General features: G+C 41.8%; 1 protein-coding gene across 1 annotated transcript in view; it reads left to right on the plus strand.

Moving 5' to 3' along the window:
- The window catches only part of PKHD1 (PKHD1 ciliary IPT domain containing fibrocystin/polyductin), a 238,112-nt gene that overhangs the window by 68,640 nt on the left and 146,817 nt on the right, over positions 1-22,655 (plus strand). The window contains exons 35-36 of the mRNA XM_054291748.1: positions 11,081-11,231; positions 22,137-22,349. Coding sequence (XP_054147723.1) covers positions 11,081-11,231; positions 22,137-22,349 — 364 coding nt within the window. The remainder of the gene's footprint in view (positions 1-11,080; positions 11,232-22,136; positions 22,350-22,655) is intronic.

Genomic DNA, 22,655 nt, shown 5'->3' on the forward strand with positions numbered 1-22,655 from the left:
CCATGGCAAGAAGTGGAACAGGATGAGCTTTAAGGAACTTTCCAACTCAAACCTTTCCAATTTTATGATGAACCTTTGAGAAGTAACTGTATCTCTGCTGCTGGCTAAGCACTTTACACCTCATTACACCTGCAATCATCCCTGAGATGCAGTGATAATTATGAATGCTGCTGCTCTCCAAGATATCCTACCCTGGGTAGATGGTCATGCCCAGTAATAATCAATGGCCCTGACTCTTGGGCTGAGGAGATGTGGATGCAATTAAGGCAGAATCAATGTTTGTCCCTGGATTGTGTGGTTTTGCTGTGTGGTTGCTGTATTTTATGCATAGGACAGACCAAAGTGTAGCCTAAACACAGTTTGCTCTCTTCCAAGCACTTTTCAGTCTTTGCCTGGTAAATCACTTGGAACCTCCCGCAAGCAAACCAATGGAGATGGTTTGTGTTTAAACTCACCTGTATTCCCAATGCTTCCATGGGAACTGTGGGAAACTCAAAGGCTGGATCCCACACCAGTGTTCTGACCTTCACAGCTGACTCTAAAACACAAGGAGTTCCACCTCAAACTGAGGAAGAACTTCTTTACACTGAGGGTATCAGAGCACTGGAACAGCTGCTCAGGGAGGGTGTGGAGTTCCCTCTCTGGAGACATCCCAAATCCACCTGGAGGTGTTCCTGTGTCACCCGCTCTAGATGATCTCCAGAGGTCTCTTCCATCCCAAACATCTCTGTTATTATGTTTATCTTCCTGCCTGATCAAAATAAAAGCCATCATCAGCTCTTCCTCGCACTGTTGGGTGGATGAGCCTCACTCCTCCCACCCCATTTACTGCAGCACCCATTCAGGAATCCTGCTTGCTGGCACATAAGGACATAATTTGGTTACTTTTCCTGCAGGTGGTAGGCAAATTGTTGAGCTAATCTTTGCATTTGCAATATTTGCTCTGAGATTAGTAAGTGTAACTCAAGCTCATTCAATTGGGAGACAATATTTGCACAGTGCAAAGGCTGACACAGTCACCAGGCTTGGTTATCCTGCTTGTGTAAACAACTTGATGCTGTAATTTTCTCATTACCATTAAATTGCTGGTTTTAATTTGTCTCAGAAGCCTCCATAGTTTGAGAAATGGCTGGTTTAGAGAGGTGTGTAAATTATGTGTGCCCTTTAACAGTGCTCTGGAAAGGAAAACCCAGTCCTGTTGTATCTAAACTGGAAGGTTGCACTAAATTCTTCAATGTGTTTACACTCAGAATTTTCAGCAAGTTGGAGTTAAAACTCTGTACTAGGATAGTTTCCTCTATAATAATCAGTCTCTGATAACCATGCTGTAAATGAACATTGTAAAGATTCTTGTGAATTAACAAGGAGTTACAAGAAAATACACATTCTGTGAAACAAGGGTCTTCATGTGCTCCACAACAGATCCTCTGCTTTCCAGGGGGTTTTCTTTAATATCTGAAATTGAGGTTTCTGATTTTAGGCTCACACTCCCACCATGACCCTGAGCGACCTAAGAACAGCACTTTGTTTTCATGGGTGGTAAAGAGACAGGGACCTTCCCAGAGTTCTCATGATTTGTTTAATTATGGAGTGGAGTTTAATAATAGAGCTAATAGTGGTCATATCCCTGCATTATTTGGTATTTTACATTGAATTTGGGTGAGTTTCATTGCATGTGTGTACAAAGATGGCTCATCTATATCTGGGATATGCCCCCTGACAACAAATGATGTCTTTTCAGTATCATCTCTATAAAAGCACCATTAGATTTAACTAATCCTCTGTGTCCTTAATTAAATACTTCTGGAGCAAGGAGCCATACCTTCTGCGCTTCAAAATTGCAGTGATTACTTCCCTGCTGAATTGTTGAGCTAATCTTTGCATTTGCAAAAAAAAGCCTTTTTTTTTTTTTTGGTGGTTGTTTTTTAAGTGGCTTTGCTGGTTTTGTTTGGGATTTCTTTTTTTTTAACAGGAATTAAGCTGTTTCTCATGCCATTGTCCAGTTGCAAACTGGCTTGAGACTGACTTGTGCCATGGCCTCTGACCTCCAAAACTGCCCACTCATTTTTTTCCTGAGCTAATCAGCTCGATGAACTATTTACAGTTGGCTTTTGGGTCTTCTCACTGCTTCTGTGGCTGCCCCTGTCTGAGTAATTAATGATGCTGTGGCTTGTTTATGGTCTTGAGTTACTAATGCTCTTGGCTGCAAATGCATTTTTACCTCTGGGACGTGCCAGTTTCCTGGTTCTAGTCCCACCTCACCAGCCCAGGTCAATTTTTTGTGTGTAAACAGATTTATCCTCTAATAGTTTGGGAGAGACTAGAGTCATTCATCAGTCCCATAAAGAACATGCCCAGCCAGATTCTTCCCTTCTTGTGCCTGTGCAACTCAGCAGAAGTCAGAAAGATTTCTGCAGGACAGCTAAAATGAAAAGAAATAAGAAAAAGGGACAAATAATCCTTTCTTTTCAACTCAGGGTACAAGCAGTCTCAGTTAAAAGTAAAGAAATTGGATAGGGCATCAGATATCCATCCATGAACCCAGCCCTGATCCTTGCTGTGTCGATGCTTTGGGAGTAATTAAAGAGAGACCTGGTGGGATAATCCCACCAGCATTTTAAAGCTGGAGTAGTGGGTAAAGTGAAGTTGCACAGCAGCAGATGATGCAGACAGTGATAAAAATATCAGCTTGTGGCCTTGGAAATGGTTTATTGGGTTGTATTCCAGGCTTGTCCTGTCCCAGGCAGTCATGTCAAGAATGCTAATTCATAAGGGAAAACTGAAGTTTCTCTGTTTTAGCTTCTCCATGCAGGTATATTCAGAAGCATTCTGCTCATTTCCATGCTTGGTTTATTCATAGCTACAGTTCCTTCCAGGCTTCTTGGGGATAATATTGTCTTTTGGCATAAATGATTAATATTTTCACAGCATATAGTTCTGGTTTTTTGTGTTCTTTTTTTTTTTTGTTTTATTTTGGTTTTTGTTTGTTTTTATTTGTTTGTTTGTTTTTTGAATGGGTCTAAGGCTACTTCCTTAATGATTTGTGATTTGAGCACAACAATTTCTGCCATTTTTGGAAACATTTATTTTATCTCTCTCCCTTTGTTGCCCAGTTTGGTTACCAGTGTCTGCTCAGGTTACCCATGGATGGGATTTTTGGGGTGTCCTTAGCAGGGCCAGGAGTTGGACTCAATGATCCTTGTGGGACCCTTCCAACTATGGATATTCCATGATCCTATGGAATGAAAGTGATAAAGGTGAATGTGATGCTTTCACTGGGAAGATGGAAGTAGATTTTCCATTCCAAACTTTTCCAGGGGTTCTCCTCTCTCTCTTACTTTCTTCTCCCTCACATCCAGCTTGGAAATGCCTCAATGAATGGCAAATTTGGAGCACTGTAGTGATGTGCACATGGATAAAAGTCCCTTATGGTGCTGCTGAGCACATTTTAGGATCCACTAGACTCCTTTGGCACTCTGATTTCCTAAGAACTCAGTACAGGCAACTTAAAGATTTGAAGGCATCTTCTCTGGAATTGCTGGATGGATGTGCAAGAGAAACACTACATAATAATGGAAATTCTTAATCTCTGGCTTTCTGGCTTGTCTCTTTTTTTTTTTTTTTTTTTTTTTTTTTTTTTTTTTTTTTTTTTGGTGAAAATTCGCTTTTGGAATGTGCAGGGCAGGTTTTGCCTAAAGAAGCGTTCCCAGTGTGCTGGTTTGCAGCTCTTTCCTGATTGGTGTTTGCACCTGTAATGAGCATTAGGTGGTACCTTCTGTCCTGAGACTTCTCAGAGAAGCCTTGGGAAATTCAGCCTTAAATATCATAGAATAATTTACATTGGAATAGAATAATTTACATTGGAAAATTTACATGATCTCCAAAATCATCAGGTCCAACCATTCCTCCTGCACTGCCAGGTTCACCACGAAGCTGTGTCTCCAGGTGCCACATTTATGTGTTTTCTGAACACTTCTAGGGATGATCCCATCACTTCCCTGATCAGCCTGTTCCTTGACCATCTTCAGTCTGGCCATTTATTGATTTCATAGCACAGACACTTAATTTCTACTAACTTCTTTTTGGAAGACAAAATCCATATATTTGTCCACAAAATGAGGCTTTGCTCTTAGTAGAGAGAATATTTTTTTAGCTTTATACTTGTTTTTGCACAGTAGAAGATATTTTCTTCTTATTATATATATATTCTTATACATATATTCTAATAAATATCTAATATATATATATTCTTATTTCTCCCTTTGGGATGGCCCCATCCCATCATTCCCACAAAACTGTGTATATGCCTTCATTCTCTCAGAGAGCAAAGTTTTTATACACTACAGAGAATGAAAAGACAATTGCAAAAATTCTCTGGTTTTGGTTTATAGAGAAAAAGCACTTTCTTTTATACTGAGTGGTGAAGTGCAGGCAGGAGGCCGTTCTTAAAGAACAGGATGAATGAGAACCCTGAAATTGTCTTGGGGATGCTGTTATACAGAGGAAGACCTCCCCATGCCAATTGAAATTCCACAGCTTTACAGTTGTGGTGAGTGTTTTTCAGTTAATTTGGCAAAGGGTCAGAGGTGTGACAGGCAGGAGAGGCAGGGAATGATGCCAAGAGACAGGTTCAGCTTCTTTGGGCACTGGGCAGCATTTTGCTTGTTAATTCTACTGACTGTAGCAAATAACTTGCATTTGCATCCCTTTCAAGTGTGTGTAGGAGGGAGGAGCCTGCACCAATTTGTCTGGTTTAATTATAGATGTTCTACCCACCTTCCTAATTGCTCCTTCATTAAGAAGTAGCTTGTTTCTTTTTTTTCCCTAGGAGCTAAAGATAATCAACTTTTGTTTGTTTCTGTAAATATTTTTTTCCTGCCCTTGAGGAGATAATTATTTCTATTGTTGCATGAAGATGGTGGCCAATACAGGAGGAATAATTAGAGCAGATGGCTGAAAATACTTTCCTTGTAAAAGACATCCAGTATAATAAAATACCTCCTCTTTCTCTTTTGTCTCCTCAAAATACGCGTTTTTCTTTCCTTCAGGTGGATGGGAGTTGGGTGAGGGGGTGTAAATCTTTTCCTGATGTATTAAACTGAGGAGCTGTTAAGAGTTCACAGCCTGGAAAGTGAGCTCCCCTGCATCCATCACTGAAATTAAAGTGTTTTCAAATGTGGTGTGGAGTCCTGGGCGTGTGGCGTGGGGAAATGCGCGCTGCACTCCATCACTGGGAATGTTAACCTTGTCTCTCCGTGCTGGCTGAGGACAGGAACACTTGCTCTCTGTACTTGCTGGTTAAATGGCAATCTGTCAGCACCAGGCTGCTCTCCTGGGTGTCAGTCTCTGATGTGTGGGCAGCATTCCAAACTTTTGTTCATTCGTGGATGCGCTCACTGGGACAGGGGAAACTTCTTCCTGCTAAAGATTGCAGGAAGCACAGTGTGCTTTGTGTGCCATCAGCTGGGGCTGGGAGAAAGGATAAACTGCCTGCCGGGGCTGGAGCTGGTGGGAAAACCCTCCTGCTTTCTGGATTCTCCTTCTGGCATGCCACAGGTGGAACCCATAGCCTGGAATCATGGAATGGTTTGGGTTGGGAGCGACATCAAAGAACATATTCTTTCAAAACCCCTGCCACGGGGTTGGGAAAGTTTCCACTATCCCTGATTGCTCCAAGCCCTGTCCAGCCTGGCCTTGGACACTTCCAGGGATGGGACAGCCACAATTCCTCTGGATAACCTGTGCCAGGGCCTCACAGTAAAGAATTTCTCCTTAAAATCTAGGGAAGAAGGGAGAATAGTGAGCACAGTAGGAAGCAGGGTCTGTGTTTAGGTAAATCACTGCTTCTTGGTTTTGTTTTAAAATTTATTTTCTGATGAGAGGATGAAAGCTCTTATCTTTGTGCCTGTAATTGTTTTTGTAGTCTTTTTTTGGGAGTCTACTCTAAACAAATCCCACTTAACTAAAAAAGTTATAAAGTTATCCCAAAGTATGATCAAATGATCTATTCTATATCTAAACAGGACTTTCTCAACCCTTTAAAAGCCCAAACCTTGCATTTTTATATCCTTCCTATTTGTGAATTTTTTACCAACCTGGGTGAGAATTTAAGTTTTTCACTGTTATTTGTTCAGTTGTTGCAGTCACTGCTGCTGTTTCTGAGCCCTGGCAGTCACAGGCACAAGCTGACAAACTGATCCTGAGATGCGTCCCCAAAGGCTGACAGAAAGGCAACCCCAGCCTGGCTGACAACAGCAGCAGCTAAAAAACATAAAATGGGAAGAAATCTGCCTGGAAAATGAAAAAAAGAAGGTGCAGTAGGCAGGAAAGGGGGTTAAGGTGCTGAATTGCAAAGAGATTGCGTGTATTTTATTGTATTCTACAAAAATGTAATTTTACTTTTATATAATTCATTAGTTATTTTGAAGATATGATTGGGAAGGGAAAATTAACCTGTGTTATAACAAGCTATGGTCCTGGTACACAAGGTTTGGGCTTGATATGAGTTGTGCATAAAATCCCAGAATATTCTGAGTTGGAAAGAACCTGCAGGGATCATTCAGTACAACCCCTGGCCCTCATTGGACACCCCAAAAATCCCATCATGTGCCTGAGAGCTTTGTCCCAATGCTTCTGAGCTCTATCCAGCTTGGTGCTCTGATCTGAGGAACCTGTTCCAGTGCCCAAATTACCTCTGGGTAAAACTTTCCATAGAAAATAAAATTTCCTGTGTGCATGACAGATTTCAAATGGATGTCAGAGCTGGAAAGCACTTGCAGGACTCTATTCATTGAATTTTCAGGTCAGATCCCTTCCCAGCTCCTTCTGCTCTTTGGTGCCCCAGGAAGAACAACTGGGGTTTCTTAGGGATTCCCAATTCTGGTGGTGATTTCCCACCCCCAGGAGGTTTCTGTCAATATTTTGCAGGTTTGGCTCCCTACTGTGTTAATGCCATCTGCTGTGCTGGATTCAAAATGTGAAATGTTGCCAGAGTGAGTTTCCTATGGGTGTGTGATGTGAGGGCACATCCTGCAACAGTTCGGGGGATGATTTTACCTGTTCAGTTCAGGTTATAATTATTTATTTAACTCATTACATTGTATAAAGCATACAACCAGAAGAGACTCATGCCCCAATTTATCTACTGATTGTCACAAACCCTGCAGGACTGCAGCATCTTTGTTGTCTTGTTTCTCCTGTTAAACCCCGTTGAAATTGGCCACGTTCAGATGTGAGCTCTGACAGCGACACAGATGGCTTCAGAGATGTCGTGGTCTCATAAGCTCTGTTCCCTCCAAATCATCCTTTCAGCTCTGGTGCACACTGAAGCCAGAGTGTGGAGCTGCCACCCCACTGCAGCAGCTGCTGCCAGCCAGCTCCATCTTCACAGCTCAGGGTTTGCTTTATGCCAGCTCCTCTTTCTCCCATCCTGATTTTTCCAGCTTCCTGCCGTTTTTCCTGAAGCTGGGAAAAGCACAGGAGGGAAATGCCCAGCGCCAGTGGCTGACACACAGCTTTCCCTGGCTCTGCAGGTTCCTTCTGGTTCATTCACCAAGCCCACGTGGGGTGGGCACTCAGCCACAGCCCTGGCACCTGCAGCTGCTGCTGCTCTTCAGGCTGGCTGAGAAGTATTTCAATTAAACACCAGAGGTCAAATACAGGGTGTCAGGCAGGGGAAAAAATAGAAAAAGAAAGAGTTTTGCTTGTCTGAAAAAAAAAAAAAAATAATAGAGGGATGTTGTGACTCTGTCACCAGCCCTGCTCAATGAGAGATGTGCAATTAATTTGTGTATTAGTTGATGTTATTTTACCATGGGCTGCTTAAGTGGAGCTGGAGATAAATACCACCACCCTTCTGTAAAGGATTTTAAGAATTCTGTTGCAGCTGGAGATTGCACTGTGCTTTTCTCCCAGAAATCAGGAAGGATAATCACAAGGGATTCACAAAGTTGAGGAAAAGGTACTGGTGGTTCAGGGCAGGCGTCTGTTTCACTAAACTTGCATTAGACCACACCCTCTTCTCTCAAAGATCTTAAAGGAGGTGCTCTTTCATCTTAGGGAAGGGTGCAGGACTGCAAGAGAAAAGTCACCAAACAAAACTGTTTGATGTCTTTCCTCAATCCCTACAGAGCTGCCTTTCCTCTAACCCCACTCTGTGCTCTGGTAATTTAAAGTGTGTTCCTTGAACAAACCCCCTTTTCTCCTCCTAAAACAGATTCTTTGGATTTACTCTCTGTGGTAATGCAAGGATAGTACAAGTGATTATAAACAGCTCCTGGTCTTGTGTTATTTAGCTAATGTTCATCTGTTTAATTTTATTCATAAGGAAGAAAAAGTGATTTTACAATATTTTAAAAATACTGATTTTACAAGTGAGAAATCACTTGAAAGGCACACAGGTGCACATGACAGCGGCCTAAGCCAGGCATTTTCTCACTGGAAACTTTTAAGTATGGACTGGGTGGAAAAATAGAGAATTTTATGACCTTGATTAACCCATTTTCTCCCTCTAAGAGGGTGGAGAGGCCCTGGGACAGGTTGCCAAGAAAAGCTGTCGTTGTCTCACTCCTGGAAGTGTCCAAGGCCAGGTTAGATGGGGCTTGGAGCAACCTGGGATAGTGAAAGGTGTCCCTGTCCATGGCAGGGGGGGTGGAACAAGGTGACCTTTTAAGTCCTTTCCAAGCCAAACCATTCTGTGATTCTGTGATTCCACTGTCAGGTATGAACAGTGAGATTTTTGTGCCAGATGGTGTTGGGAGAACTGAACAGATATTGAGTCCTCTAAGAGGAGACAGCAGGAACTGAGTAAGCTCAAACACTGATGCTAGGTAGAGAGAAGGTTAAATGAAGAGCTAGAGTGTCTTCTAGTTAGAAATCCATAGTTGCCATCTTATAAGAAAAAAAAAAGTCCAAATATTCAGAAGAGGAGTTTATTCTTAACTCTTGCAGGGCTTCTATCAACAGCTGACTAAATGCTAGCAAGTGGTGCTAGCAAGAAGGTCTGGCACACTCCTTGCAGCCTTGCTTGCCCATGAGAGTTAGTTGGAAGGTTCTGAGTGATTTCAGAGGGTCAGAGTGATGTCAAAATGACTTAAAGGCACTCAGGAAACCTTCTCAACCAAACATTCCTGTGGATCCCTCCATTTCCCAGCTGCCTCCTCCAGTGTCACGCTCATAGCATTGGCAGCATTTGTGCCACACAAGAATTTACGGATTTATAATTTTACGCTAAGCTGGCTTGATAAGTAGTGTAGACACCTTTCTATGAACTGTCCCCTCCTCTGAGATAAAACCAAGTTTAATTAGCTGTTTTTCAGTGGATCTGTTGTATATTTTATGCAATCTGCTTCATACCATCATCAATGAAGAGTAATTCACAGCCTCCCTGGAAAGATAATGGGTAAAGGCATCTCTCTTTTCAGCTGGAAATTTGTCCTAAATCTCTGAACTGTATAAACTAATGAAAATTTAACTTGTACTACTTCACTTAGCAACTATGCAATAATTTTACTTTGGTAATGATGAAGTGGTTCACTCCCTCTGACGCCAGAGTTTTAACTCCCAAGAATTTTTTACTGCCTTGTGTGTTAATGCAGTCCCAGGCTTCTCTCTGAACTGAACCAATTCCCTTTGTAGAGAAATCATAGAATGGATTGTAGAAAATCCCAGCATCCAGCCAGAGAGGATATCAACCCATTGTATCATTTAGCCTGGGAACCATCTCTAATTCCCTGGTGAAAATAATTAAAATAGTTTGGAATCATTTAAATAATTAGAGTGATTTGGGTTAGAAAGACCTTAAAGCTCATCTGAAGGTCCATGGGCAGGGACCTTCCACTGGACCAGGTTGCTCAGGGACAGCACCATGGGAAATATTCTATAAAACATCAGGCACATGAAACTAAACCTGAAAACAGCACAGTAAAAGAGAATAACGATCATAGCACCCCCATTATTGATTCACCTCCACTGCAGCTCCCGAGCAAAAGCTTTAATGCACTCGATGGGCTCCATTTGAAAATGGAGTAACTCTGCTTTGCTTTTGTCTTGAGGTTATTCTTTCCACTGCTGTTTTGGTTATTCTTTCCACTGCTGTTCTGTTGCACAGCCCAGTGAGGACCACAAATATTTCCATGCCTGGTTTCCCCCCACCACTGCCTCTGATGAGTAGAGGATGTTCTTGCTGTTTCACATATGAGACCAAATAATATGTTTTGGATGTCTATGTCCACACATGTGCACAGATGTCCAGGCAAAAAAATTCACACCTTCTTCCAGAAATTCACCATCAGCGCCCTAAACAACCTGGTCTAGTGGGAGGTGTCACTTCCCATGGCAGGGAGACTGGAAGGAAATGACCTTTCAGGTCTTTTCAACCCAAACAATTCTGTGATTCTACAAAACCTTCACTGCAAAGTACGTACTTGAAGTATAGCGAGGAGGAGGAACCTTTACACTCAGGAATCACTTTACCATTGCACATGAGTCAGTCTGTTGGCAGTTTTCGAGTTATTCAGGGCTTTATTTGGAACTGCTGTGCTCACCCTCAAAGCAGAGGCAATAACAACACCAGACAAGCAGAGAAAGCTAAAAAGGTGTTTGAGAGGAGGAAAGTCTTTCTAAATGAGGATGAGTGGCAGGAGAGCCTTTAGAAAAAAACAAAAACAAAAACCTCTGAAGCAAAATACTGCCCATCCAGCAGGATGTTTTAATTCCAAGCTCTTCAGGCTATTTTATGGCATTGCCAAGAAACAACAGTGCAGTTCTGCTTCTCTGGAGGCAGAGAGAGACACGCACCAGGAAACCTGTGGTAGGTCCTGGTGCAAATCCCTCATTTCCCAGACCAGAACGAGACAAAGGGTGGCCCCCAAATTGTGACAGGCATTCCTGAAGGCCAAGCGCCTCTCCAGTGCCAGCATCCATCTATTCCTTTGCCTTTCACAGGGTCCCTCTGGAGGTCATCTTGTACAAACCGCTGGATGCGGCTCTGGCGTGTTCTCTGCTCTTCCCTGAGCAAACCAGCTTCTTGAAAGATGGCAAGGGGCGAGTTTTGAACTTCTCTGGATGTTTCTCTTTGCAGCTTGCCCTGCAATTGTGTGGCCGGTGGGACGAGGACTCCAGCTGGCCTGCTGGCCACCAGCCGCGAGATGGCGATAATGTCACGATAGAAGGCGGCCGGACCGTGCTCCTGGGGACCACCACCAGTGTCCTCAACCTGCTGCAGCTCAAAGGTCTGCAGGAGGGGGGTTCGGTGCTCTTCTTCCTCCAGGGATGGGGATTTTCATGGCTCTGGTCTCTCTTTCCATTCGCCAGCTCCAGCATTAGAGGAGATGATTGTGCAGGCTGAGCCCGCTCTCAGTAGATGGGGGCAGTGATGGGGGACGGGGCAAGAATTAAAATATTCTACATGCAGAAGGAATTGTTTATGCTGCTTGAGGCATAATGACAACATAAGCAAAAAGGCCTTTTCCCCCCTTTTTTCTTTACCCAAAATTGCTGCTGTCTTGAGCAGTGTTCAGTGATAATGGCACTGCTGATAACAAAAATCTACTCTGTTCTGTTTGGCATCTTTGAGGCAGGTGTGTCACAAACACCTTCAAAAAATTATTGACATTATAGAATTGCAGGTAAAAACAAGCAAATGCAGTAAATAATCCCAAATCCTAGAGCCCAGCTTGCGGGCAGTAAGTAAATAATTGAGCACAGTTATGATGGCAAACCCTGGATTTGCTGGGTTTATTTACCTGTACATAGGCCCAGAATAAGAATGAGACAGGCATATCTCTGTGGGTGCAAAGTAAGAATTTAAAGGACTTATAATTCCATGCCAGAAATCTTCCCCCCGAAAGTCAGATCCTGGTTGTGGAAACTTCTGTACTCATGCCTGGTATTATGGGAATGAGTTGTGCTGGTGAAATTGCTGGCTCAAAGTGAAGCCTCTGCTGAAATAGAGCTCACAAAATGAAATCAGGGGTTTTTATATGTTTAAACACCAGGATCGCTGCTGGTAAATTGCTTTTATACTAAAATGATACTAAAGGTACTAGTTTTTCATTGGAATGATGGTGAAAGTCATGCATTTGACAATTATATTTTAAATTTGAATGACAATGTGATAAAAAGTTTGCAAGTTTATCCTTATCATGAGAACATTTCCAAAACTGATTGAACTTGCTCAGCCCAGGCTCAGAGATTTTCAAAAATTGCTACATCAGATATCACTCCCATTTAAAAGCAAAATTAAAAATCAGCTGAGATATTAAGATTAAAAAAAGGTGAAACACTTTGGTACAATCCTTTGCCCCAGTGAAAATTCTAAATCTGTGATTCAAGATTATTCTTAACTTCATTTTGATTATGCCATACTTTAAAGGAGACAGGTCAGAACACCAGATTTCTTTTGGCTGCAAATCTGGATGAAGATTTTGGGGCTCAGTCACCGACTTTGTGAAGAATTGGGGCAAAATATTGGAGAAGAAACTCTCTGAGCTTTGTACCTATTCAAAGGCTCATTTGATCTATGAGTCAGCCCTCATGAAGCTACTGGAGCTCTGATTGAATTTAATGAAGTCTGGAGTAGTATCTTTATGGCTTTGGCTCATCTGACATTCAAATCGTTCCTCTTCTTTATCGTGTTTTCCAAGAAGCCTGGTTTATAAAGTCAATTCAGTTAGAAAAGCAGCATCAGAATATTCTAGATGCCATTATTTTCTCCATTGTTACATGCCAAACAGAGGGATAAAACATTTTAGAATTATAACCTGCAGGAATTTTTTGTCTGAGCTTTGTGAAGTTGCCTGTATAATCCACTGCCACCACAGGTTCTCTGGCTGTGTAGCTTTGGTTAGATTTGGAATCAAGACATGCTGAGATCTTTTCTGAAATGAGGCTGAGATTTATCTTTCCTTATCTTCCCTTTTTTAAAGCTGTCCAGCTCGGGAGTTTTTTATGCTCCTGTATTGATAGAAACACACATCAACAAAGACCTGTTCATCTTAGGAATTATAGACACCCATCTCAAACTGAACCACAGGTGATCCCTCAGAGCACAGCTACCAACCCCATGAGCACATCAAATAATCAAGCACTCCCCCCAGGTGCCACATGGGCATGGCAGTACACCCCTAACCCCTAAGGTAGGTGTCAATATGTGCTTCGATTGAAACATCCCATTCCTGTTTTACCTGGACAGCTTTTCTTAGCTGGAGCTGGAGAACGGGATTAAATTGTAGCTCTGCTCCCTTTGGCTTTCATGACTCAGCATCAGGCTGGCTGTGCACTCTTAAGCTGAAAATACAAGGTTTTGTGGATGGAAAAATGATGTAACACTACTGAATACACTGCTGCTACACTGCCCATTTTCTGGTGTTATGTCCAGCAAACCCAACACATGTTTACATGCCCATTTCTTGAAATTCTCCTTTCTTTAAGACACCATGAGGATTTTGCATACTGGCCCTGTGTTGTCTCCTTTTTGATGATTTCAACATTGCAGGAATTACTTAGAGTGTTAGAACAAGAATTTCACATGCAGCCTTAAACTGACCCTTCTTTGGCCACATTAACATATAGCCCCAAACATATAGAGGTTCTGGGAATGACCATATTGTCTGGGCAGAAGATCTGGAGGTCAAAACAATAGAAAAATAGGATTAGGCTGCTGGATTCTGCTCACTGCCACAAGGGCTCAGCAGTTTCTCCCTCCTCCTCAACAAGCAGAGCATGAACATGTGGACATTGAGAGTGGAAAGTTTAATAGTCAGGCTGTGAAACAGCTCAGACAAGACTGATTGGGGAAGAGATACAAGATAGACAGACTGTAGATAATTCTGTATGTTCAGCAGATTGCAGTTATTTCTGTAATCCCAACATCACAAGCATGGAAATATTTATGATAACCCAGGACAGATGGAAATTTCCTTTGCACGGGTCTTACACTGGAGGAACATTGTGTTTGATGGGTTGATACCTCAGACATGTGTTGTTGCCTTTGTCTGAAGTTATAATGGTCTAGGGAGGTCTGGAGACAAAAAAAAAGAAGCTGTCTGGTTATTCAGGAGTCCCTTGGAGATGACTTTTGGGGTGACACTCCGAGTTGCACCCCAGTGGAATTGAAGATCCCCACCTGGGCAGTTACTCTTTGCAAAGGCAATTTTGGGGTAGCCACTCGTGCAGGCATAAGGGAGAGGATTGCTTTGATCCATTTTCACTTAAAGAATAATTTAGGTTGGAAAAGACCTCCAAGATCATGGAGTCCAACCTTTGACCAAATACCAACATGTCAACTAGACCAGAGCACTGAGTGCCCTGTGCAGTTTTTCTCTGATTCTCTGATTCTGTGAATATTTTTGAATTTCTTGTAATCCACGTTTTGATCAGACTTTGGCCAGAATGGATCCTGTGATTAAATCAGGGGGTGAGGAAAACACAAATATTGATTTTGCGTGTCTTTTCCTCCTCTTTGATGCTATTAGCAACAAGCATCAAATATTCACTGATACACTGACTTCAGTAGTTGTCAAATAAACTGTGCTTCAGTCACTGCTGAGAAAGATTGGGTTTTAATTCAGTGAAAGAAGGAAAAAATATTTCCCTCTGTTTTCTTCTCTATGGCATCAGCTGATGCTTAAACTAATTTTTAAATCCCTTGTCAGTAGGCATATTTGGAACCTGTTCCTGTCATGGAGTTTTCTGTGCCCTTTTTATCAATCCATTTGGGATAAGCATTGTGATCTTTTTTTTATTTTCTTTTTTTCTTTTTTTTTTTTTTTTTTTTTTTTTTGCAGGCAGTTTCCAGTTCATATTTTCTTTTTTTAATCAGGCAGAGACATTACAATTAAAATACCATAAAAGTGATTCTGGCAGTATTGCAATAAGCATGTTTTTTAATTAAAGAAAGAACATGGGATGTACAAATAGTACCAGCTAATGGGAAATTTCATCCAATGTATTTTTTAATTGAGATTTAAAAGAAAGAAAAGTCAGCTCTATTTCTCTCTGCCACTGTGTGATATTTTCCTACATTGTTACGGTGAGCCTTCGATAATTAGTCTCAGAGCTTTAGAATCCTCTCTGTTTTGTGAAAAACTGTGGAAGGCAACAGTTCTTTATTTTTCAGAATATTTTTCTGCAGGGATTCAGTGTTATCTAGTAGAGTGCAACTCACAGATGTGGCATTCCTGGAGGAAGGGTTTTAAGGCCCTGAATCTGTAGCAATTTAAGGTCTGGGTCTTTTCAGATCCTCTCCCAGCTGCAAACCCTGGTTCATGTTTGGGTGTGGACTGCAGGTTTCTTTTGCCATCATGTTCCATATGGGCTTGTGGGATGCAGGTTGGACTCCCAGGACTCCCACTTGAAAATTAAATTGATTTGCTGCAACTTCAGCAGCTCTTAAGACTCCTGTGGGATGTTTCACAGTGAGCAGATGTGTGGAAGTTAATCCTGGCCAAGGAACTGAGCCCAGTTTTGGCAGAGACTGAGCAGAAACCCTGGGCAGCACCACTGAGGCAGCACCATAATCACTGTCATGGAAAGAGGGAATCACAGAATCACAGAATGGTTTGGGTTGGAATGGACCCTAAATCTCACCTCCTTCCACCCCCTGCCATGGGCAGAGACACCTTCCACTATCCCAGGCTGCTCCAAGCCCCATCCAGCCTTGCCTTGGACACTTCCAGGGATTCACGGGCAGCCACAGCTTCTCTGGGCACCCTGTGCCAGGGCCTGACCATCCTCAGAGGGAAGAACTTCCAAATGCGCTCCTGATGAATGTCTGTCAGTTGGGGACTTGAAATGACAGCCCAGGGATCTCTGTTTTCATCCCATCCCCGTGGGTGGTGTTACCTGATGCCTTCACAAGGCTCACTTGGAAGTTGCTCAATTAGATCCCAGATGATGTCAGACGTGCTAGAGGACACCCTGGAGTGTCTGCAGCTCTTCCCCACCAAGTCATCTCTCCTCTTCCAAATCCATCCAGGTGTTGTTAAGTATCTCAGAGGCCCCTTAAGAGCCGAAGAAGTAGAAAGATTTCTTTGAAGGAGATACATCTATGGCAGCATCTTCTGGGATGCTGGTTGGAATTGCCTTTTACTCGTCTCCTGAGCTCTAAGGGAAGAGCCTGATCAGTTTCCAAGGGAGCACGTGCCATCTGAACAGATGGCTGTGAGCACAGCAAGCCAAAAAACAAAGGCTTGTCAGGCTGGGGAAATGGATTCTGTCTCAGAGTAGTGAAGCAGCTGCTGATTCCTCTCCCAGGGATGGATTAAGGCGTCCATCCAACAAAGTGCTGGAATACAAGCTTAACTTTTGAGTGTGTTAGTGGTGTCCTGGTGGAAATACACAGGCATTTGAATTCAGAACTTATCTGGGATCTGTACCTGTGTGCCGTGAACATGGAGGAACATTTTGAGGGGGGTGCAGGATGAACTTTGGACTCTTGGTTTGAGCAGCCTTTTGGATGGGGCCAATATAACAAAATTCCCCTTTGCATCTTGTTCATCCATGGTCCAAGCTGCAAACAACTTTCATGGTTCATTGGAATGTCCTGTGAGCATGTCAACAGGGTGCAGGTGACAGATCCATGAAATAATTAATTGTCTTTTCTAAAGACCATGAACTTGGTATTTTTATTTCTGTATGCAACAAGATCAACAAGATTTTAGTTGCTTTGGGTTTATTTTTTCCTGCTTGGAGGCCCTACCAGGGACACCCTTGGAGCAGAAGAATGAGCAGTAAGGGGGCTGCCAGCGCACTAAAGCCTTGTGGTTATACAGGATCAAGCAAAGCTATTCCAGTTCTGGCAGTGGCATCCTGCTGTTTGCCACTCAGGGATGCTGGCCAGGAAGAGAATTTCTGATCCTGAGCCTGGGGAATTCTCATGGGGAATTCTGTGGCTTTGTCATGTGAAACACCAAGTGAGAGGAGCTGGTAAGAGCAAGCTGGAGGCTGTGGGGATGAATTATTCCTGGTCATGGAGCAACCAGAGCAGATGTCCCCTGCACCGTGATGGGAAGAGGTAGTCCAGGTGAAGAGATGAGATTTCAATCTGCAAATCTTCTTCCATGTAGAAGTTTGAAGTTGAAGGTTATGACACAGTGGTGATATGTAAGACCATTTTGTTGATACTCTTCTGCTACTTTTATATTAAAAAAATTGTCTTAAGATTATCCAGCACTCTTCTCGTAATTTGCTGGGTTTAACACTTATTCAGCTTTACACAAAGAAGTAGAATTAAATCAAATTGGAAGTGGAACTGAATAGCTGAAGTTGAACTAAATATAAATATGTTACTTTTATCCCAGCTCCCTAATGAGCTGTTCATTAGGAAAAATATCTTATATTGACAGTGAATGCAAAGTGTGGCCTCAAAATTGTCTCTATGCAAAAGGTGTCCTTTGGAATAGGGACTTTGCATCCCTCCAATTTCAGGAAATCTCTAAAACAGTCTATATCACAACCTAAATGAAAGTTTGCAACATTGCTTATATTTATTATGAGAATATCTATTTTAGAATTATTTTTTTAATTTAAAATCAAGTTTTTGAGGAGGCATATGAACTGCTATGTCTGCAAATGTGAATCTTCTTCACAGAGGCAAGGAGAAACTCCCTGCACCAGTCTTCCCAATCTTCTAGTTCCTTTTTTTTGGTTTTTGTTTTTGTTGGGTTTTTTCCTTCCTTTTTTTTTTTTCCTTTTCTTTTCACATGTGCATGTTGCAGGCTCTTTTCAGAGTTAATATTTTGGATACCTGGCCTGTGGCATTGCATGAGTGAGTCCAGGACACCTGACAGAGAGAATTGTTATATGTTCCCTTTCCAAATCCTTTATTTTTGACCATGTCCTCCACCATTTCCCAGGGACTTCAGGAGGTAAATCTCTTTTCACAAAACCAGTGGTGCTGTAATTAATTATTCTTTTAGCAGATTAAACCTCCCACCTTATTATTAGGTTTGTTTACTTTAAATTTTTTTAAATTATTTGGTCTGGCGGCTTCTCCCCTCCTGTGGGACATGTGGAATTGCCTTGTTGTTTTTATTCTTTCTTTTCCTCCTCTTTTTCCCCCCTTTGGTAAAGACAGATAAAGAAAGATTTCTTTTCTGTTTGTGCAGAGGTGGAGGCTAATTGCTGGGTTAATTGAGAAGAATGGTGCTTCTGATGTTCTCACAAAGTATCAAATAGCCTCAACATATTTCTCCCCTCTCTCCCTCACTCCACCTAAAGAGACCCATTGAATTTGCACATTACTGTACAGAAGTGATTACGGGCTTAATTGTATTTATTTTGCTTGGTGGGGAGGCCATCATAACAGTGGTTGATTGATTTTTATAAAATCACCCTCAAGGTCATGTGTAGGACTTTGCTTTCCTGTGCAGCCATAACAAACAATTTGAGGGTCACAGCCAAAGGCTCCGTTGAGCAATATTCCTGCTTTCTGCTTTCAGGGAAGGGGTCAAGTGCAATAAAAGAAGGAAGCATAACTTTTATTTTCTTTTTTAAAAAAAGGAGAAGACAACCTTGTAAAGCAGCAGCTGTATATTTATTCTGACCCTAGAAAAACCACAGAGGTGTAGAGGGACAATATGCAATTTTTGGACAGAAGAATTTGTAAGTTTAGCCAGAGCTTGTTTTACGCATAGGCTTGATAAATGGTTAAATGAGTCCCTCCTAATGCTTTCTTTTTTGTTCTCTGGTGCTGCTCTTCTTTCATCCTCAGCAGCTGAACTTTACTTTTTCACTGTATTTTCTCCCAAAGACTGAGCACCATTTAGGTTTGTCCTGGGAAGTTTTCAGAAGCTTTGCAAAGATCCAGGGGACAACAGCACTGTGGAATGACCATGAGTGAAACTAATCTGCCGCTTTTCAGGGTTAAATTTTGTGTCTGACTGCTGTTTTTAAGGGAAAGTAAAAAAGTCACATACAGCAAATCCCACAATCATAGGATGGTTTGGTTTGAAGGAACCTTAAAAACCATCTTGTTCCACCCCCCTGATGTGGACAGGACACCTTAAGCTAGACCAGGTTGCTTAAAGCCCCATCCAAGCTGGCCTTGAGCATCTCCAGGGGTGGGGCAGCCACAACTTCTCTGGGAAACCTGTTCTAATTCCTCACCACTCTCACAGGGAAGAATTTATTCCTAAAACGAGGCCTTCTGGTGTTCAAGCTGCACCAGAGGAGGTTTAAATTGGATATTATGAAGAAATTATTAACCAAAAGGGAGGACCGAGAGTTTAACAGACTTCTCAGGGCAATGGCTGATTCACCATCCCTGGAAGTGTTCAAAAAATGCTTGGAGACATGGTTTAGTGGTGGACTTGGCAGTGCTGAGTTAATGGTTGGACTCTGTTTATCTTAAAGGTCTTTTCCAATCACAGTGACTCTGATTTCCCTCTGGAAGGGTCAAACTTGCAGGCCAGGCATGCACAGCTCCTGCTGGGGTTCCTGCTGCTCCTGGGATGAGGTGGGGCTATTGCTCCTACTTGCACCCAGAGCAGTCAGCAGCATCCAGGCTTCTCAGACACTCAGAAATCCACAAAAGATATGGAAAATCTTCAATCAACAGCTTGAAAATTTTGAATAGGCAATATGTGTTTGAAGCTTGGGAAATCTTCTTTGAGACAGAATTGTGATTTTGCAATCAAAGGATAGGACAACTGTCTTCCAGCTCTCCTGTTCAGTGGTACAGGATGGCAGCAATTAAAATACTTATTAAAAATTGTATGAAGAGAAGTGGAAACAGAAATTACTGTATTTCACTGAGAATAGAGCATAGAAAGTCAATAAAGACCTTAGGGAAGATGTCTTTTTTTATGTTAGGAGTGAAATAAATCACAATGATTTACAGTTCCATTTATAGATTGTGGTGATAAAATTATTAACACTGCTGCTATAAAGCAAAAGTATTTAATAAATATGTCTGTTCTCAGTATGGGAAGAAACAGGATGGTAAATTATATCACAGGATGAAGATGGACCAGCAGTCCATTTATTGCCAAATAATGTTAATAGAATGAAAACATTAAATATTCTTTCAGAATACACATTCTTAAAATCAACAGGTCCAGTCTTATTCCAGCTTTAAAACTGCTGCTGGAATCAGATATCTTGTGTTATTTTACATGAAATAAGCTGTAATTTCTACTGTTTCTTCACAATCCATGCAGTATAATTTGCAAAGACTCTCTATAAAAAGGCTCAACACTAATATATTTGTAGGTAGAAAAGTATGTCTAGGAGAAGAGACAATTTACACATAGGAAATTCACACATAGGAGAGTTGGTGTTTTTGAAACCAACCTGTGGTTCCCAGTGGTTATAAGCAAGAAAATGTGATAATTATCTCTTCCTTCAATTAAGCATATTCTGTAAAAATTATGTAAAAAATTGTGGAAAGCAATGAAATCTGGAAAGAAAATACTTAATGCAAGTCCCTATTCAAATACTAATTTTTATGAGTCTAAGAAATGAAGACTAAGTTATAAGACTTTGTTATAAGCTCAAGAAATCAATGAAACAAGGAAAACCCCTCCATGTGAGAATAAAAAAGGAAATCAGGATAAGCAGAATTTGAGCAATGGCAAGCAATGATCAAGATAGTACTTAATCTGTTTTTTATATTAGAACTTCTCTCCTTTTTTTTTTTTTTTTTTTTTGTGCAAATATTGCAATTAACCCAGATATCTGGTCTCCCTTCTTCTTCCTAAGAATTTGCAGTGTAATCATGGAATCATGGAATGTTTTGGGTTGGAAGGGACCTTAAAGGTCACCTGATGATCTGGTTGCACCTCCTGCCATGGGCAGGGACACTTTCCACTATCCCAGGTTGCTCCAAGCCCCATCCAGCCTGGCCTTTGGCACTTCCAGACTTGGGCAGCCACAGCTTCTCTGGGCACCTTCTCACAGGGAAGAATTTGTGAGGCAGGAGAGACAACTGGGTGATGGGTAGAGAGATCACCATCAAAAACTGCTCCCACCGGTAGCAAACTGGCCATGGGATGAGCTGGTTCAGTTATCAGCTACTTCACACAAAGGGAGCAGGGTAGACCCTTTGTAATAGGTGTGGAGCTTCCAGACTTTGGGAATTTCTCTATTCTCTTATGGAAACTTGGCTTGACTTAGGAAGACACATCCCATGTGTGACAAAATGAGAGTCCACTCTGTCCTCATCCATTGTAGAGAAAGTGACAGCATCCTTCACATGAGAGGAAATACGGAAAGAGATCATGGAATAAACCATCCTGAGGTGACTGACTGGGATTTTCAGCTCATGAGGGGCAAGAACAAGGGAGGCATTTGACAGAACTGAAGAGCTTTGAGTAAAAAAAAAGGGATGGAAATGGTTTTTCATGCGCTATGCATTTAACCCACAGAATTCATTGCTTCAAGGAGTCGTTGACACCAAATATCACAAAAAATTCCAAAGACCAGTTCTTTATTACTGGCAAATCTTATCCAGTTATACTAATAGTCAGTAGGAGGAAAATGTTGGCAAGCAGTTGAAACCTTATACTTTGAGGTGAAGCTAACCTCTAATTAGGGATTAAAATGAGATTTTTATGGGATGGGGAGATCAACCCACAGCCAGCTAAGAGGGAGACGTGTCTCACACTGTATTTGGAAGCATCTGGTTTTGAACAGCAGCTGGAAGAGTTTGCAGGATTAAATCAACCACTGATCTAAACAAGTTGCCAGTTCTTATGTTCCAAAGCAGTTTTCCTCTCCCCTCTCCCAGTTACAAGTAGTTTGTAACCTAAAAAGTAACATAATACAAATTAAATAGAAATATCCCTTTTCAACATTAAGTGACTTAGTTGGTTAAAATTGGGTTTTTCCAAACCCAGCTTCCTTTAGCTGTGGTTGGAGAGTCTGCCCAGGCTGACTGGCCTTGCTCAAGTCTAGAAATGCAGACCATTGTAGAATCAAAAAATGGACTGGATTAACTGGGTCTTTAAAGGGTTGATAAATCCATGGAGAGAAATAAAGAGCAAGGTGGAAATTTTACAGAATTCAATAACATTTTAGCATTTACTTTTTAATTTTAATGCAAACTCCTTTGTTTACTTACCTCTTCCAGTTCCTTTGGCTGTGAGAGAATGACTGACTGAATATATGATTGTATTTTCTCTTTGTCTTGTCTTCAGGTGGCAAACTCCTGTTTATTGGACCAGGACCTGTAGAACTGCATGCTCATTACATCCTGGTGTCTGATGGAGGAGAGCTCCAGGTGGGATCCCCTGAGGCCCCTTTCCATCACAAAGCACACATCTATCTCTATGGAAGCCTCCACTCTCCACCATTACTTCCATATGGAGTTAAATTCCTGGCAGTGAGGAATGGGACCCTTTCCATTCATGGTGAGTTAATTTCTTTTCTTGTAAAAATGAAAAACAGGAAACAAAGAAAACACACAAAAAACCAGTTTTTGGAAGAAAAATAAATTGACCAAACTTTGGTCATGATTCTCATGAATCATAGAATGGGTTGGGTTGGAAGAGACCTTAAACACTATCTAGTTCCAGCAGCCATTCCATGGGCAGGGACACCTTCCGTTACCCCAGGTTGATCCAAACCCCATCCAACCTGGCCTTGGACACTTTCAAAGGGATCCAGGAGCAGCCACAGCTTCTCTGGGAAACCTTTTTCAGGCCCTCACCACCCTC

The sequence above is a fragment of the Melozone crissalis genome, unplaced genomic scaffold, assembly GCF_028551555.1.
Source record: "Melozone crissalis strain CALT ecotype California unplaced genomic scaffold, PUWL_Pcris_2 ptg000106l_1, whole genome shotgun sequence".
Lineage (NCBI taxonomy): Eukaryota > Metazoa > Chordata > Aves > Passeriformes > Passerellidae > Melozone > Melozone crissalis.